The 16,465-nt window shown below is 41.5% G+C and overlaps 1 protein-coding gene across 2 annotated transcripts in view; it reads left to right on the top strand.

The window, feature by feature from the left end:
* LOC140488132 (paralemmin-1-like) overlaps positions 1-16,465 on the top strand; it is a 322,296-nt gene that overhangs the window by 123,426 nt on the left and 182,405 nt on the right. For both annotated transcript variants that reach the window (XM_072587945.1, XM_072587955.1), the window contains exons 4-5: positions 5,428-5,542; positions 11,092-11,113. In XM_072587945.1, the coding sequence (XP_072444046.1) occupies positions 5,428-5,542; positions 11,092-11,113 (137 nt within the window). The remainder of the gene's footprint in view (positions 1-5,427; positions 5,543-11,091; positions 11,114-16,465) is intronic.

Here is a 16,465-nt window from a genome sequence, read left to right on the forward strand (position 1 = left end):
AGTTCAAAGCTTACAAATTTACATTAATCAGAAATTCAAGATGTCACAGCTAATACCACACGGACAACTGACTTGAGGGATTCAGTGACCACTTCATTTGTGATATTGACTGGTCAGTGTGCCAGACTACTGTGAAAGGCTTTGTAACTGAACCAAAACTGGTTCTCACTCCACCTGACGCGTTCACTTTCTAGCAGGGTTTATGAGCTATGCAACTGGCCTGAAGTAACCCTTAGCATGTCAGGAAGATATTCAGCCATTATATCTTATTCTACTCTACTGAGTTTTATTAAACACCAGACAGGCTTCGAACGCATTCTGGAACTTCATTGTTGAATATGAAACTGCTGTCATATTTGAACGCAGCTAGATTCTGTCTTCAATGTTAAGCTTTATATAATATGAGTCATAGAATGGTTGTAGCTCGGACAGAGACTATTCAGCCTATTGGGCCTGTGCTAGCGAGCTCAGGACAAGATACTCAGCTGGACACAATCCACAACATACGCACATAGTCCTGCGATTTGTTTCTCTTCAGATTATTATCATTTCTTTTGAAAGTCATTATTGAATCTGCCCTTAGCACCTTAGCACCTCAGGCAGTGCATTCCAGATCCATAGCCACTGGCTGGGTTAAAATGGTTTCTCCTCTTGCCATCTTTGATTCTTTTGCAAACCACTCTCAATTGGTGTTATCTTGTTCTTGACCTCCCACCAGCAGAGAATTTTCCACAAGATTTCATTGGATTCAGTTTTACTCGAGCTCCTTTGACACCATATTTGGTCAATTGCGCTCTTGGTGTTAAGGTTAGTTACTCTCACCTCTGGAATTCAGATCTTTTGTTCACGTTTGGGCCAATCCTGTAATGTGATCTGAGCTGAGTAGCCCAGGCAAAACCCAAACTGGGTGTCAGTGAGTCAGTTGTTACTAAACAAATGCTGTGTTATTGCACTGTTGATGACCCGCTCCATCACTTTACTGATGATCGAGAATAGACTGATGGGGCTCTAATTGACTGGGTTGGGTTTGTCCTGCTTTTGTATACAGGACATACATGGACAATGTTCCACATGGTCAGGGAGATTTCAGTGTTATAGCTGTACTGGGATAGCCTGGCCAGGGATACAGTAAGTTCTAGAGCAAGAGTCTTCAATAATATTCCGGAATGTTATCTGACCCCTTGGCCTTTGCTGTATCCAACACCTTGAGTTATTTCTTGATATCATGTAGAGTGAGTCAAGTTGGCTGAAGGTATGGAATTCTATGAACTAAATAAGTAACTTGTTACTGCTGGCATGTTTCTTATTTAAATGTGCTAATTAATTATAAAGGAAATGTGAATGTTTAGCATTGACATGTGCTAAAATGTGGTCAGCATGCCTTTTGCTATTTTATATATTTATTCTTTTGAAGCAAGTGAATAGATGAGACATGAATAACCTTTACTGATTCTAATTGTTCTGATAACTAAAGGGTAATCTTTTACTAGCATCAGAAAGGAATCACATCCACCTGAATTAATTCCAATGTCTTTGTACAAATCCTTTGGCTCCTAAAATAAATCAGAAGTCAGCAATGCTTCAGTATTTTGTTTATTTATTTACTTTGGGATATTTTGATGCTTATAGAGGTATCCAAGATTTCAGCATTTTCCTAATTGCTACACCCAGTGCGAGGACTGAAAATATTCAGGGTGGATGAGTTGCAATACCGAGGCATGTATTAACATCTGTGGTTAGTTAGATTAGCTTTAGAAGGAGGAAAAAGAGGAAAGTAAAAACAGATACTTCTAAATCTCCAACAATCAATATTTGAAGGAATGAGACCTCACACATGTAATAGATAACTTTTATTACGAAAAAGTTTGGGTAACAATAATTAGTGTTTATCACTTAATTAAAAGGGTACACAGGCCAAGGTAGGCACGACTTAACTTCCTGAAGTAAGTTTTGAGTGAAGCAACAGCAACTTCCTGTCATTCAGTATACAACAAGATTGAGACAAATAGTGAGAGTTTGTTATGGAGAGGTCAACACTGGAGTAACACATCACAAGCAGTAACATTTGTATACATGGATTTAATTGCAGATCTCCTGCTGAACTCCATCCCCCCCCAACATCCTACTTTTTTTTTGCCTTTTGCACTTCAATTAAGTAAAGCTCCGTCAGCCCAATCAAGGTTCATGCGGCTGAACAATCTCACAAGAACATTGGGACCATTGTAATGTTTCTGCATCAATAGTCTACATGGCTCCATACGGCCCCTTTAGACATGAGGGACTGGGTCAGGATTGGCCAAAATCTAGCAACAGAGAAAGGTCTAGAATGGACCTGGGCCCAGGATGCAAAACTGAAAAAGCATCTACTGCTCATTCATCAACATTTTAATTAATATACAAACATATGAGTGAAGAGGAGAGTATGCCACTCAGCCCTTTGAACCTGGACTGCTACTCAATAAGATCATGGCTGATCTGATTACTTCATATTCCCACCTACTTCTGAGAACTTTTGGCCACCTTGTTTATCAATAATCTATCCATCTTTATTTTAAAATATTTAAAAGGCTTCCTCTGCCTTTTGAGAAAGATTGCTCCACAGAGTCACCACACTCAGTGAGAAGAAAATCTTCATTTGAATCTGAAACAAGCAGCCCTATCTTTTTAAACAGTGACGGCTGTTGTATAATACACCTGGATTTCCTGCAACATTGCTCTCAGCATATTAAAGATTACGAGAATAGATTTCACCTTCCTGCCCCCATTCTAGCCCGTCCCGAGTAGTCTTCAGTGTTCCAGTAGCCTGGAGGGAGGCCTGACCGATTTCAGGGGCATTGAGTAATAATATGCCTAGACAGGTCAGAAGAAGCAGTGGTCCATGTTGCCAACGTGACACACCTAATCAAGAAAAGAGGGAAGCAATAGATCACTTAGCCTAACATCTATTGTTGGAAAAATGGTGGAATCAATTATTAAAGAAGTAATAGCAGCATATTTACGAAATTATAATCTAATCAAACAGAGCCAACAGGGCTTCATGAAAGGGACATTGTGTCTGACTAATTTATTAGAGTTTTTCAAGGAAATCTCAACCAGAGTGGATTGTGAAGATATGTTTGCTTTGGAATTCCAGAAGGTATCTAGAAGGTTTAGTCATAAGAGCTCAGAGTCTTGGAGGTAGATTAGATTAGATTAGATTCCCTAGTGTGGAAACAGGCCCTTCGGCCCAACCAGTGCACACTGACCCTCCAAAGAGCAACCCACCCAGAGCCATTTCCCTCTGACTAATGCACCTTTGGCACTACGGGCAATTTAGTATCGCCAAATCACCTAACCTGCGCATTTTTTGGACTGTGGGAGGAAACCGGAGCACCCAGAGGAAATCCACGCAGACACGGGGAGAATGTGCAAACTCCACACAGACAGTTGCCCGTGGCTGGAATCGAACCTGGGACCCTGGCGTTGTGAGGCTGCAGTGCTAACCACTGAGGCACCGTGCCACCCTATAGTATAATAGCATGGATATAAATTAATTGATGAAACCGCGAGTGGGAATAAGGGGTTCTATTTCATATTGGCAACTTGTAACCAGTGGAGTTCCACAAGGAACAGGGCAGGGCCCACAATACAGTAGTACCCCCATACCTGCGGCGGATATATTCCAGGACCTACCGCAGAAGGCCGAAACCATGGATAGGAGTGAACCCATTCATTTATATGGGAAAGATATCTTCCCAGCAGCCTCCTGGCCCCTAGTTCTGAAACATTCCCTTTTACGTGTTCGGGCCACAGGAAACCGGGGGTAACTGAAACTGCTGAAAATGATTCTGTGGATACAGGGGTCACCCTGTACATATAATAACTTCAAGGAAGGAAGCAAAAGTACTGTTGCCAAATTTGCGGACAACACATAAATTAATGGAAAGGCAAGTTGCGAGAGGAATACAAACAGTTTATGGAGAAAGATTGATGTCAGGTCACTGGGCAAAAAAGTTGGCAAATGGAGTATCATGTGGGAAAATGTGCAATTGTTCATTTCGGAAGAGAGAACAAAAGAACAGTATTACTTAAATGGAGAAAAACTGCAGAAAGCTGCAACACAAAGGGACTTGGGGATACTTGTGCACAACCACAGAACCCTAGCACAGAGGTGCAACAGGTAATCAGGAAGACAAACGGAACATTGGTCTTTATTTCAAGGGGGTTGGATTATAAGAGTAGGGAATTCTTACTACGATTGTGCGAGGTGCTGGTGCATCATGTCTGGAGTACTGTGAGAAGTTTTGGTCCCCTTATTTTAGGAAAGATATCATTTCATTGGAGACAGTTTAAAGAAGAGATTAGAGTAGTGCTGGAAAAGCACAGCAGGTCAGGCAGAATCTGAGGAGCAGGAAAGTCGACGTTTCGGGCAAAAGTCCTTATGGGGGAATTGTCTCATGAACAAAGGTGAAACAAGTCGACACTCTATTCACCAAAGATTAGAAGAATGGGAAGTGATTTCATTGAAACAAAAAGAGTCTTTAAGGTCTTTGATTTGCTAAATGTTGAGAAGATGTTTACCCTCATGGGGGAGTCTAGGACCAGAGGACATAGTCTCAGAATAAAGGAGCACAACTTTAAGACTGAGTCACAGAGATGTATAGCAAGGAAACAGACCCTTCGGTCCAACTAGATCATGCCAATCAGATAGAATGAGGAGGAATTTCTTCTCTCAAAGGGTTCTGAGTCTTAGGAACTCCTTGCCGCAGAGAACAGTGGGGACAGAATCCTTATGTTTATTTAAGGCTGAGATAGATAGACTCTTGATCAGTCGGGCATTCAGGGGTTATGAGGAAAAAGCAGGCAAGTACGTGTGAGGAATGTTGTCAGATCAGCCATGATCCTTTTGAATAGAAGAGTAGGCTCGAGGAGCCATAAGGCCAACTCTTGTTCCTAGTTCTTATGGTCTAATTGTCTAATGAAGCTGGGGAGGCTCTAATTGCTAGTGAAACACAAGAACCAAATCAATAGTGCCAATTGCCCAGAGGATCTCATGGAACCTCGAAGAGCACTTATACTTTTCCCAGCCTCAATAACCCAGGTTGTAACCATAAAACATGGCTTAGGCTGGACAGGAAACTGATGCTTGTCAGAGTATACACTGTTTTTACATTTGGGAAGATTACAGTGGAGTAGTTAGGACATGGCTATGAGTAGAGGTCAGAAAGCTGGATGAAGGAAAGAAATATGGGGGGGGTGCGGGCGCAGTATTGGCCATTGGAAGAATAGTGAAGGTAGCAGAGAGCAAAGCTGCATTGTATATATGGTGGAGCGCTGGCTGTAACATCATAATGCCTTTAATTTAAGAGGGACAGAAATGATCTTGTATCCAAGAATGGGCTGGGAAAATGCATGTATACAATCATGTATTCCTCTGGTTTCTTTCAGACTCGAGGTGGAAATAGAACAACTAGAGACAGAAGAATCCCAAATCGCTGCCAAAGAGCAAATCCTTCGGGAAAAGCTACGGGAAGCTGAGAAATCTATCGAGGACTTGCAGAAGGTAGATATCAAGGAAGCAGAGCATTATTTACTGGATAGTTTGGACACACATTTGGCAGCTGAAAGTTTGAGTTGGAACCAAGTCACCTTTCAAATCAAAAGTAGAAAATCCCTTTAAAAAGCAAGAAGACAATGCACTACCTGCTGTAAAATATATACATGAGCATTCACGTTTTAAGAGCCTAGAGAATTAGTTGCAAATTACCAAGAAGAAAGTCTTGAGTTTTCACAGGTAGTGCATTATTACCCAATGATATCATTCCAATCATTTTCCTGAACCATTCTTGGTACCTGGTGATAATATGGTTCTAATCCCAACAGTACAGAGGAGGACTATTATGGCAGATTAAAATGGGAATGAAATGAAGAGCAATTATCCAAGTAGCAAAGAAGGAACATAGGAACAGGAGTAGGCCATTCCACCCTGTAAGCCTGGTTCACCATGCAATGAGATTATGGCTGATCTGTGGGCTAACTCCATATTCTGGCCCTTGTCTCTTAATACCTTTTCTTAGGAAAATATTATCTATCTCAGTTTTAAAATTAACAACTGATCCAGCATCCATTGCCATTTGTGAAAGGGAGTTCCAGACATCTACCAACTTTTGTGTGTAGATGTTCTTCCTAACATCTCTCCTGAATAGTTTGGCCTTAATGTTTAGACTATATTTCAGTTCTGGAATCCCCAACCAATGGAAATAGTTTTTCTTTCTCTATCCTGTTTATTCCTATTAATATCGTGAAGACTTCAATCAGTTCACCCCCTTTACTTTCTGAATTATACAGAAAACAGGTCTAATTTGTATAATCTCTCTTCATAATCATAGAATAGAAACCCTACATTATGGAAGCAGGTCATTCGATCCATTGAGTCCACACCGACACTCTGAACAGCATCCCACCTAAATCCATCCCTCCTACCCTATCCCTGTAACACTTCACTTCCCACGGTTAATTGACGTAGCCTACAAACCCTTGGACACTGTGGGCAATTTAACATGGCCAATCTACCTAACCTACACATCTTTGGACTGTGGGATGAAACTGAAGCACCCAGAGGAAACCCACACAGACACAAGAAGAATGTGCAAACTCCACACAGACAGTTGTCCAAGGGCAAATTGAACCTGGGTACCTGGCACTGTGAGGCAGCAGTGCTGTCTACTCAGCCACCATTCTGCTTTTGATTTGATTTATTATTATCACATGTACTGAGATATAGTGAAAAGTATTTTTTTGTGTGCTAACCAGACATTTCATACCTGAAGTAAGTACATGACGGTAAGAGAACAGAATGCAGAATAAATACAGTGTTACAGCTACAGAGAAGGTGCAGAGAAAGATCAAGTATCATTGTTGTAATATATGTTGTACTCCCTCCAAAGCCAATTTATCCTTCCCAAGATGTGGTGCCCAGATCTGCTCACAGTGTTACAAGGAGGGTCTACGCAGGGTTTTGTATAACTTCAGAATAACCTCAGCACTTTTATACTCCTGTACTCTATGTATAAAGACCAGTATTTCATTAGCTTCCTTGATCATTACTGCACCTGTTTGTGGCATTTTAAAGATCTATGCATCTGGTACCCCAAGTATCTTTGGGACATCTGTTGTATTTAACTTCATTCCATCAAGAAAGTACCCTGATCTATCAATTTTCAGTCTAAAATAGATTGCTTCTCACCTACTACACTGAACTCCATCTGCCTCAGATTTTGCCCACTCACATAGTACATCAGTAGCCCTTTATACATTTATGCCATCATCTACTTGGTCTAGAATACCACCTAACTTTTATTCGTCAGAAATTTTGGATAAGTAACCTTACTAACAAAGATGTTAATAAATAATGTGAATAATTGCAGCCCTAACACAGATCCATGTGGGACACCATTTGTCACAGATATTTTCTGATCAACCTATTCAGAGAGATGGTATTACACACTCTGGAGGAAGTGGGACTCAAATCTGGGTCTCCTGTCTCAGAGATAGGACTCAAAAATTCCTGCCAATTTGACTACCTACTCAATATCTCTACTTTCTGCCTTCCACCACCCAACCAATTCCCAGCCTTGTCGGTATTTTGCAAGCATTTCCACAGGCTTTTACCCTATTTATTAGTCTATCAGGTGGGATTTTACCAAATGCTTCACCGTATAACCATAGTTATTCCGGTGTACTTCAAAAACCTCTTCAAAAACTTCAATGAGGTTTGTCAGGTATGACCTACCTGTCATGAATCCATGCTGGTTCTTGCTGATTAATTGAAAATGTTCGAGCTGTTCAATTACCCCATTCTTGATTATAGACTCCAGTTCCCCATTCTACCCTTTCAGGCAGTGTTTTCCAGATCACAGTAACTTGTTGTTAGATTGATCCCAAGCCAGTTGGTGAGATATAAAACAATAATACTTTTCATGATAATGAGTTTTTTCACAGAATGCAATATTATATCTTTTTATTCCCCATCTACGACCCACTGTCCCAGCAGGCTCTCTTTTTCAATGTTCTGGCTATTGTTAATCTATCTGCTCAGACATGTTAGGATTCACCTCTGGAAGAGGTGGGACTTGATATCTTAAAAATATCATTAATATTACATTTATACTCACTATGTTAAAAAGTCTGTTCTCATCTCAGTTTTGGTTTTACTGATAATTAAAAACTGGGTCAACTGCCTGGAAGGGCCCTGTTGCCATAGCGCTGTTGCAGTTATTACTCAGAATAAAGTGCAGTCGCATTTCTCACATGGTTAAAGGAGGTCCTGCCTAAGTAGCATCTGCTGCCACTAGATATTAATGGGATTCTCAATAAAGCTAGGTTCACAGAAGCACAGATGTTTTAAAAGCTTATCTGCAACTGGCAAAATGAGGCAAGGAGTGGCCTGACAGATGCCCAAGGTTATTAGCAGTAAAGGCTAAGACAAGATTTGAATGTGGTTTTCAAAAGCATGAAGGATTTCCATTGAGTAAGTAAAGAGAAACCATTGCTGAGGGAAGAATAATCATGGGCCCAGATTTGAGGTGACTGGCTAAAGAACCAGAAGCAACATTGGGAAAAACTTTATTTTCTCTACCAGTGTTTAAGATTTAGACCCGAACATAAAAGCAAAATATCAAGAACGGTGGAGATCTGTAATAAAAACAGAAAGTGTTGGAGAAACTCAGCCTGTCTGACCGCATCTGTGGAACTGTTTCAAGCTTAATATGACTCTGTGAGGAATATTCACAGCACACATAGTTTTATTTCAAACGGTATCTTATAAAACCTCTATTGCAAGATCAGATACAGTTGATCCAAGTTATTTTTGTTCTTTTTACTCCAATTACTCCCTATCTATTTTTAGATTAGATGACTTACAGTGTAGAAACAGGCCCTTTGGCCCAACAAGTCCACACCGACCCACCAAAGAGCAACCCACCCAGACCCATTCCCCTACATTTACCCCTTCACCTAACACTACGGGCAATTTAGCATGGCCAATTCACCTAACCTGCACATCTTTAGACTGTGGGAGGAAACCGGAGCACCCGAAGGAAACCCACGCAGACACAGGGAGAATGTGCAAACTCCACACAGACAGTTGCCCAAGGTGGGATTTGAATCAGGGTCTCTGGTCCTGTGAGGCAGCAGTGCTAACCACTGTGCCACCATGCCACCCGTTCTTTAAAACTCACCTCTTTGACCACGCAGCTGTCTTAATGACTCCTTCTGTGTTTCAATTTATTTAATAGCACTCTTTATAAAGTGCCTTAAACGGTTTTACTATATTAAAGGTGCCATATAATCATAGAATCCTTACAATGTGGTTGCTGGCCATTTGGCTAATCGAGTCCACACTGACCCCGTGAACAGCATCCCACCCAAACCCATTCCTTGCCCTATCTCTGTAACCCTGCATTTCCCATGGCTAATCCACCTAAACCATATTGGACTGTCAGAGGAAACTGAAGAACCCACTTAGACACAGAGAGAATGTGCAAATTCCACGCAGATGGTCGTCTAAAGCTGGAATTGAACCAAAATCCCTGGTGCTGTGAGACAGCAGTAATAACCACTGAGCCACCATGCCACCCATAAATGCAAGTTGTGTGCCAAATGGAACTAAGACATATTTTCATCAATATCTTATCAAATGTAGTTTAAAAGTTTCCAGGCTCACAAATATTCTCCGCAAAGGCTTGACTTGAATTGAAGGATTGAAACAGAGCACAAAGCCCTTGAAAGGATGAACCAGTCCAGAACTAGGGTCACAAATTAAAGATACAGGGTAGGTCATTTAGGAGCGAGGTGAGAATAAATTCCTTCACCCAGAGAACAATAAGCCTGATTCTCTGCCACAGATTATGGTTGAGGCTAAAATATTAAATATTTTCAAGATGGAATGAAATTTGGTTCTTAGGATCAAAGGGTGTGTGACAAAAGTGGGAACAGAGTACTGAGTGGGATGATCAGCCACAATCATGTAGAATGGTGTAACAGGCACAAAGGGCCGAATGGCCTATTCCTGTTCTTATTTTCTATGTTTGTATGAATAATCTGTATTGCAACACATATATACCTGCCTTGGTCCCATAGCCTATTAGGTCCTCCTACTAATCCCAGTTCTAATGTTTTCAGCCTTTTGGGGATATGCTTCCAGATTCAACTTCCCTTTTTAAAGAACTGTTTCCTGGCATCATCTAGAAACAGCCTGTCTCTAAATGTAAGGATACCGTCCTGTATGCTCCAACAGGAAGTAATACTGGTGTTTTCTATCTACCTATCAACTCCTTTGATTAACTTAAACATGGGAGTTAAATTGTTCCCGTGATGCAATATATTTAAGGAGTAGAAGGCCAGAGTATACCCTCAAATTGATCCCGTTGATTCCTCATACTATTCTGTGCTACACCCTGACCAGTGCACTCCTAGCAGCATCCAGAACTCAATACAGTGCTTCAAGCGGGGTTTCACCAGAGTTCTGTACAGAGAGCTGCAGCACCACTTCCACCTTTTTTGTACTGCAGCCCTTGTGTTTAAAAGACCTTGTTAATAGCTATTGGCATAGCATTGTTGTCACAGAGAATGTTCCTGGAGCTCAACGATGACCTTTCGTCCTCACCAAGTGGGCCCCACCAAAATACAATTGAGTATGGCTCCCCTGCAGGAATGAAAACAACTGTATGACATTTCTTTAAAAGCTACACGCCACACAAATTTGTGTTAAATGTCAATTGATGGATGGAGGCCACCATCATTTCAGAATCAGTACATTCCCATTCATTACTTCAGAAAAAAAGCAGTCAGTCTTTGCTCCCTTTTAAAAGCAGCAGAGTGCTTGGCATTCGTAGTGATAATATGCAATCATGTGACTTTTACGCACTGATGCTCGACTGCTTAGGTCTGTATAAAGAGTCCTGTTATTGTGCTTTATAATATTTGCAATAGAACCTAGAAATTCAATCTCAGCATTTACACAGGTGATAATCTTATAATCAGACCCTGTACCCTCAATTCATTGTGTTTTGTCTGGCATTAATGTTTTGTTTTTTTCTTTTTTCTTCACAGGGTTTCTCCAATCCTGATGGAGGTAAGTGCGTATTTTATACAGGGTTTAAGATAGACTGGTTAGCAGGGCTGTTTGCTTCTCTGTGGCATAGATGAAGACTGCAGTTGCATGCGCCACCTTCACTGAGTGAACACTCCTATACATGACCGCTCTTAAAGAGAAATAGTCTGCATCAAAAAAGAGCTGCTGACTAAAACCTATTATTGTGCATCAGCAATTCTAAAATTTAAAAAATGCTAAAGGTCTCCTCTAAGTACACTCTAACTTACTTGCAATGTTTCTCAGAGGGAAAAGCCAATACTGGTCAGTACTGACCTTTGTTTTGAAATACACAAGACGAGTCAGACCAGTTTGTATCATTTACCAGTTTTATTTGTTTTGCTTCTCGGTTTGATGTTATAATATAATCAGAAATGTGTGAATCTTTGAAATTCTCGAAATAGTGATGCTCAGCTATTGAGTATATTCAAGGCTGAGATTGATGGATTTCTGTGCACGAAGGGAATTAGGTTCTATGGGTTAATACGGGAAAGTTAGAGTAATATAGAAGGTCAGCCTTTGAGTGGTGGAACAGTTCAAGGTGCTGGATGGCAAATGCTGCTCTCATTTTGTCTGTTCTTATAATGTAACATATTGGTGGCAGGTGGTTTAATCTCCTCTGTGCTCTGGGGTTGCATTTTACACACGAGAAGCTGGGAGACGGGTGGTGACTTATCCTTACCACCTTTTTTAAATAGTGGCACCATATTAGCCAATCTCCAGCATCCCAGCACCTCAACTGTGACTATCAATGATCCAAATATCTCAGCAAGGGGCTCAGCAATCTCTTACCTAGCTTCCCCAAAAAATATTTGGGTACGCCTAATCAGATCCTGGGATTTCATCCACCTTTATGCATTTTAAGACATCTAGTACATCCTCTTCTGTAATATGGACGTGTTTTAATATGTCACTATTTATTTCCCCAAGTTCCATATCCATTTCCATAGTAAACACAGAAATATCTTCTCTAAGTACAGCTATGACATTATCCCTAATGAAAAACATCACTCCCTCCACTCTCTTGCCTCCCTTTCTATCCTTCCTATAGCATCGATACCCTGGAACATTACACTGCCAATCCTGTCTATCCCTGAGCCATGTCTCTATAATTGCAATGCTATCCCAGTGCCATTTTCCCAACCATTCCCTGAATTTATAGGCCTTACTTATTAGGCCTCCTACATTGAAATAAATGTAGTTTAATTTATCAGACCTAACTCATTCTCTGCTTTGTTCCTATCTGCCCTGACTCTTTGACTTGCTCCTTTTTCCAACTGCACCAGTCTCAGGCTGATCTCTTTCCTCACTATCTTCCTGGATCCCACCACAACTACCACCACCCCTCACTGACCCCACCACCCCTTACTGGTTTAAATCCTCCTGACCATCTGAGCAAATCCCCCTGCCAGTATATTAGTCCTCTTCCAATTCAGGTGCAACCCGTTCTTCTTGTCCATGTCACTTCTCCCCCAGAAGAGATTCCAATGATCCAAAAATATGAATCTTTCTCTCCTGCACCAGCTCCTCAGTCACGTATTCATCTGCTCTATCCTCTTATTCCTACACTCACTAGTTCGTGGCATCATGAGTAATTTAGATATTACTGCCCTCAAGGACCTGTTTTTTTAAATTCCTGCTTAATTTCCTTTATTCGCTCCTCAGAACCTCAATCTTTTGCTCTTCCATGTCATCAGTTCCAATGTCTACAGCTCCCCATTACCCTCTCCCAATCCCACACACACATTTCCTGAAGGTAACCCATCTACCTGACTGTATTTGTGATTTTTCTCCCTTCCTGAAACTACCATCCATCACACTCCTGTAAATTCCCCATTACCTCGAACTGCTGCTCCAACCGATCCTTGTGATGCAATAGGACTTGCAATCAAACACACTTCTTGCAGACATAATCATCAGGAATATTGAAATTCTCCCTAATATCCTACATCTGACAGGAAGAGCACATCACTCTACTAAAGGCCACCTTGCACTTTAACAATGTACAGACCCAGAAAATAGCATAGTCTTACTGCTCTTAAAATACTGTTCCAGGATAACTTAGTACTATGCATTTGCTACTAAGTCTCAATAAAGAAATGAAACCGATGAACCACTTGGCATTGACAGTTCAATCAGAAAAGGCAACACCAGACAGAACCCTGTTGACTTTGCAAAGTCTCCTTACTAACATCTGGAAGCTGGTGCCGAAGTTGGGAGACCTGTCTCAAAGACTACACAAGCAACAGCCTGATATACTCCATGTACTGACTCCATGTATTCATGGAATCATCCCTTACAGACAATGAACCAGACATCACCATCACCATCCCTGGATATGTCCTGTCCCACCAGCAGAGGTGGCAGCATAGTGGTATACAGTGAGGAGGGAGTCACCCTGGGATTCCTCAACATTGACACTGAACCCCATGAAATCTCACACCTTTAGGTTGAACATGGGCAAGGAAATCTCCTGCTGATTACCACGTAATGCCCTCCTTCGGCTGATGAATCATGATGTTGAAAAGCACTTGGAGGAAGCATTGAGGGAAGCAAGGGTGCAAAATGCATTCTGGGGGGGATTTCAATGTCCACTATCAACTGCAACTTGGCAGCAGCAGTACTGATCAAACTGGTTGAGTTCCAAAGTGTGTAGCTGCTATACTGGGCCTACAGCAGACGGTAAAGGAACCAACAGGAAAGAAAAGCATACTTGACCTCATTGTTACCAATCTGCCAGCTATAAATGCATCTGTCCATGACAATATCAGTGAGAGTGACCACTGTGGAGACAAAGTCCTGCCTTCACCTTGAAAAAACCCTGTTGTTACCACCTACACCATGCTAAATGGGACTGACTTTGTACACATCTAGCAACACAAAACTAGGCACCTATGTGACACTGTGGGGCCATCAACAACCACAGAACTGTACTCCTACACAACCTGCAACCTCATGGTCTAGCATGTCCCCACTCAACGATTACCATCAAGCCAAGGGATCAACCCTGGTTCAATGGAGAGTGCAGTAGGGGTCATGCCAAGAGCAGCACATGGCATGCCTGAAAGTGAGGTGTCAACCTGGTGAAGCTACCAAACAGGGCTACTTGTGTTATCAAACAGCATAAGCAGCAAGCAATAGACCAACGGATACACCCACAACCAACAGATCAGATCTAAGCTGTGCCTAGGCTGAAACATCTTCCGTTGCTGCATCAATGGCCATCCATCATAACGTCAGAAATGAGGGTGTTCGCCGATGATTGCACAATGTTCAGCACCATTCATGACTCCTCAGATTCTGAAGCAGTCCATGTTTGAATGCAACAATATTCAGAGTTGGGCTGACAAGTGGCTAGTAATAATCACACCATTCAATGGTATTACCATCACTGAATCCCTAACTATCAACATCCTAGTGGTTACCATTGACCAGAAACTCAAATGGACCCACCACATAAACACAGTAGCTACAAGAGCAGGTCAAAGACCAGGAATGCTGCATCAAGTAACTCACCTCCTGACTGCCCAAGTCCTGTTCATTATCAACAAGGTACCAGTCAGGGCTGTGATAGAATACTTCCCACTTGCCTAAACAGGTACAACTCCAACAACACTCAAGAAGCTTGATGCCATCCAAGACAAAGCAATCCACTTAATTGGCACCACACCCATAGACATCCATTCCCTCCACCACGAACATTCAGTCGTAGCAGTGTGTACTACCTGCAAGCTGCACTGCAGAAATTTACCAAAAATCCTTAGACACCACCTTCCAAACCCACAAACATTTCCACCTAAAAAGACAGGGGTAGCAGATATATGCGAACACCACCACTTGCAAGTTCCCCTCCAAAGCACTAACCAACCTGACTTGGAAATGTATTGCCTTTACTTCATTATCGCTGATTCAAAATCCTGGAAATACCTCTTTAAGGTCATTGTGGGTCAACCAACAGCATGTGAACTGCAGCAGTTCTGGAAGGCAGCTCGCTACCACCTTCTCAAGGGCAGCTGGATATGGGCAATAAATACTGGCCAGCCAGTGATGCCCATGTCTCACAAGTGAATTAAAATTGGGTACATCCAGTCCTGGATTTCTCTCCCTACTTCCCTCTATATTGGCATCTTTTCTTCAAAAGGCTCAAACTCTTCTTTTTGGTCTTATCAACATCCCAATCTTTCTTCACTATTCCCTGCATTCCTTTTCCTGTAAAGTATAAATGAGTATTTCAGCTTTCAAACAGTGTTTCCCAAACAGTTATTTCAGTGCTGCCGTGGAACTTGCCTTGTACCATAAACTGAGCAGAAACAGCTCCTTAATGTAAATGTGAAAGTAACAGCTAATGAAGATCTTCCATGCATTTATGTCCACCACCGCCCCTGTCCTCCTCCTCCCATCCCACAGACTTGACTCATTGGCCAACTCCCATCTTCCATTCTCCATTAACCTCATGGCATTCAAATTCAATTGGCTATATCCTAACTTGTACCTGATCCCAGTTGTCTTTTTTTCATTCGTAGATGGGGGTATCACTGGCTAGGCCAGCATTTCTTGCCATTCTTGAATTGACTGTAGGACAGTTCTGAGTCAACTACATTGAAATGTGTTTTCAGTCACATGTTGATCAGACCAAGTAAGGACAGTAGATTTCCTTTCTAAAGGACAATAGTAGATATCATCCATTTGCTCACTGACCTACACTGAATTCTGGTCCAGAAATACCTTGATTTCAAATTCTTCCTCTTGCTTCCAAATCCCTGCAGTAGTTTGTGCCTTTCTGTCTTTTTAAACTCATCCAGCCTCTGAGATCTATGCACTCTGCAAGTTCTAGTCTCTGGCACATAATCCATTTCTTTCCCTGTACCATTGATGGCTGTGATTTCAGCTGCCTAAATGCTAAAGTAAGGCATTCACTCTCAAATCTTTTCCAACATTTACCTCTCATTATTCTTTTAGTGCGTTCCTTAAAAACTGCTTCTTTGACCAGATGTGTCTCCTAATACTCTTAATGTGGCCCAGTGTCAAATTTTGTTGATAATCATGTGAAAAGCCACATGTATCTGGGATCTTACATGCATAAATATGATGCTGCATTCCTAAAGAAATGTTACCTTCAACTTCTCACACTGGCCTTGTTAGCAATGTCTCTATCTTTAAAAAAAAGGCATGTTTCAGCAGAACAAGCAAATTTGTAATAAAGAGAGAACATTATAAAAAATTGCTCTTTGGAGGACAGTAGGTTAAGTATGTGGGAGCTATCAGAGATGCTTGAATCTAATTTTTTAATTGTCTATTTTTATACTCACTTGCTATCTTAGTACTTAAAAGGTC

The sequence above is a fragment of the Chiloscyllium punctatum genome, chromosome 2, assembly GCF_047496795.1.
Source record: "Chiloscyllium punctatum isolate Juve2018m chromosome 2, sChiPun1.3, whole genome shotgun sequence".
Lineage (NCBI taxonomy): Eukaryota > Metazoa > Chordata > Chondrichthyes > Orectolobiformes > Hemiscylliidae > Chiloscyllium > Chiloscyllium punctatum.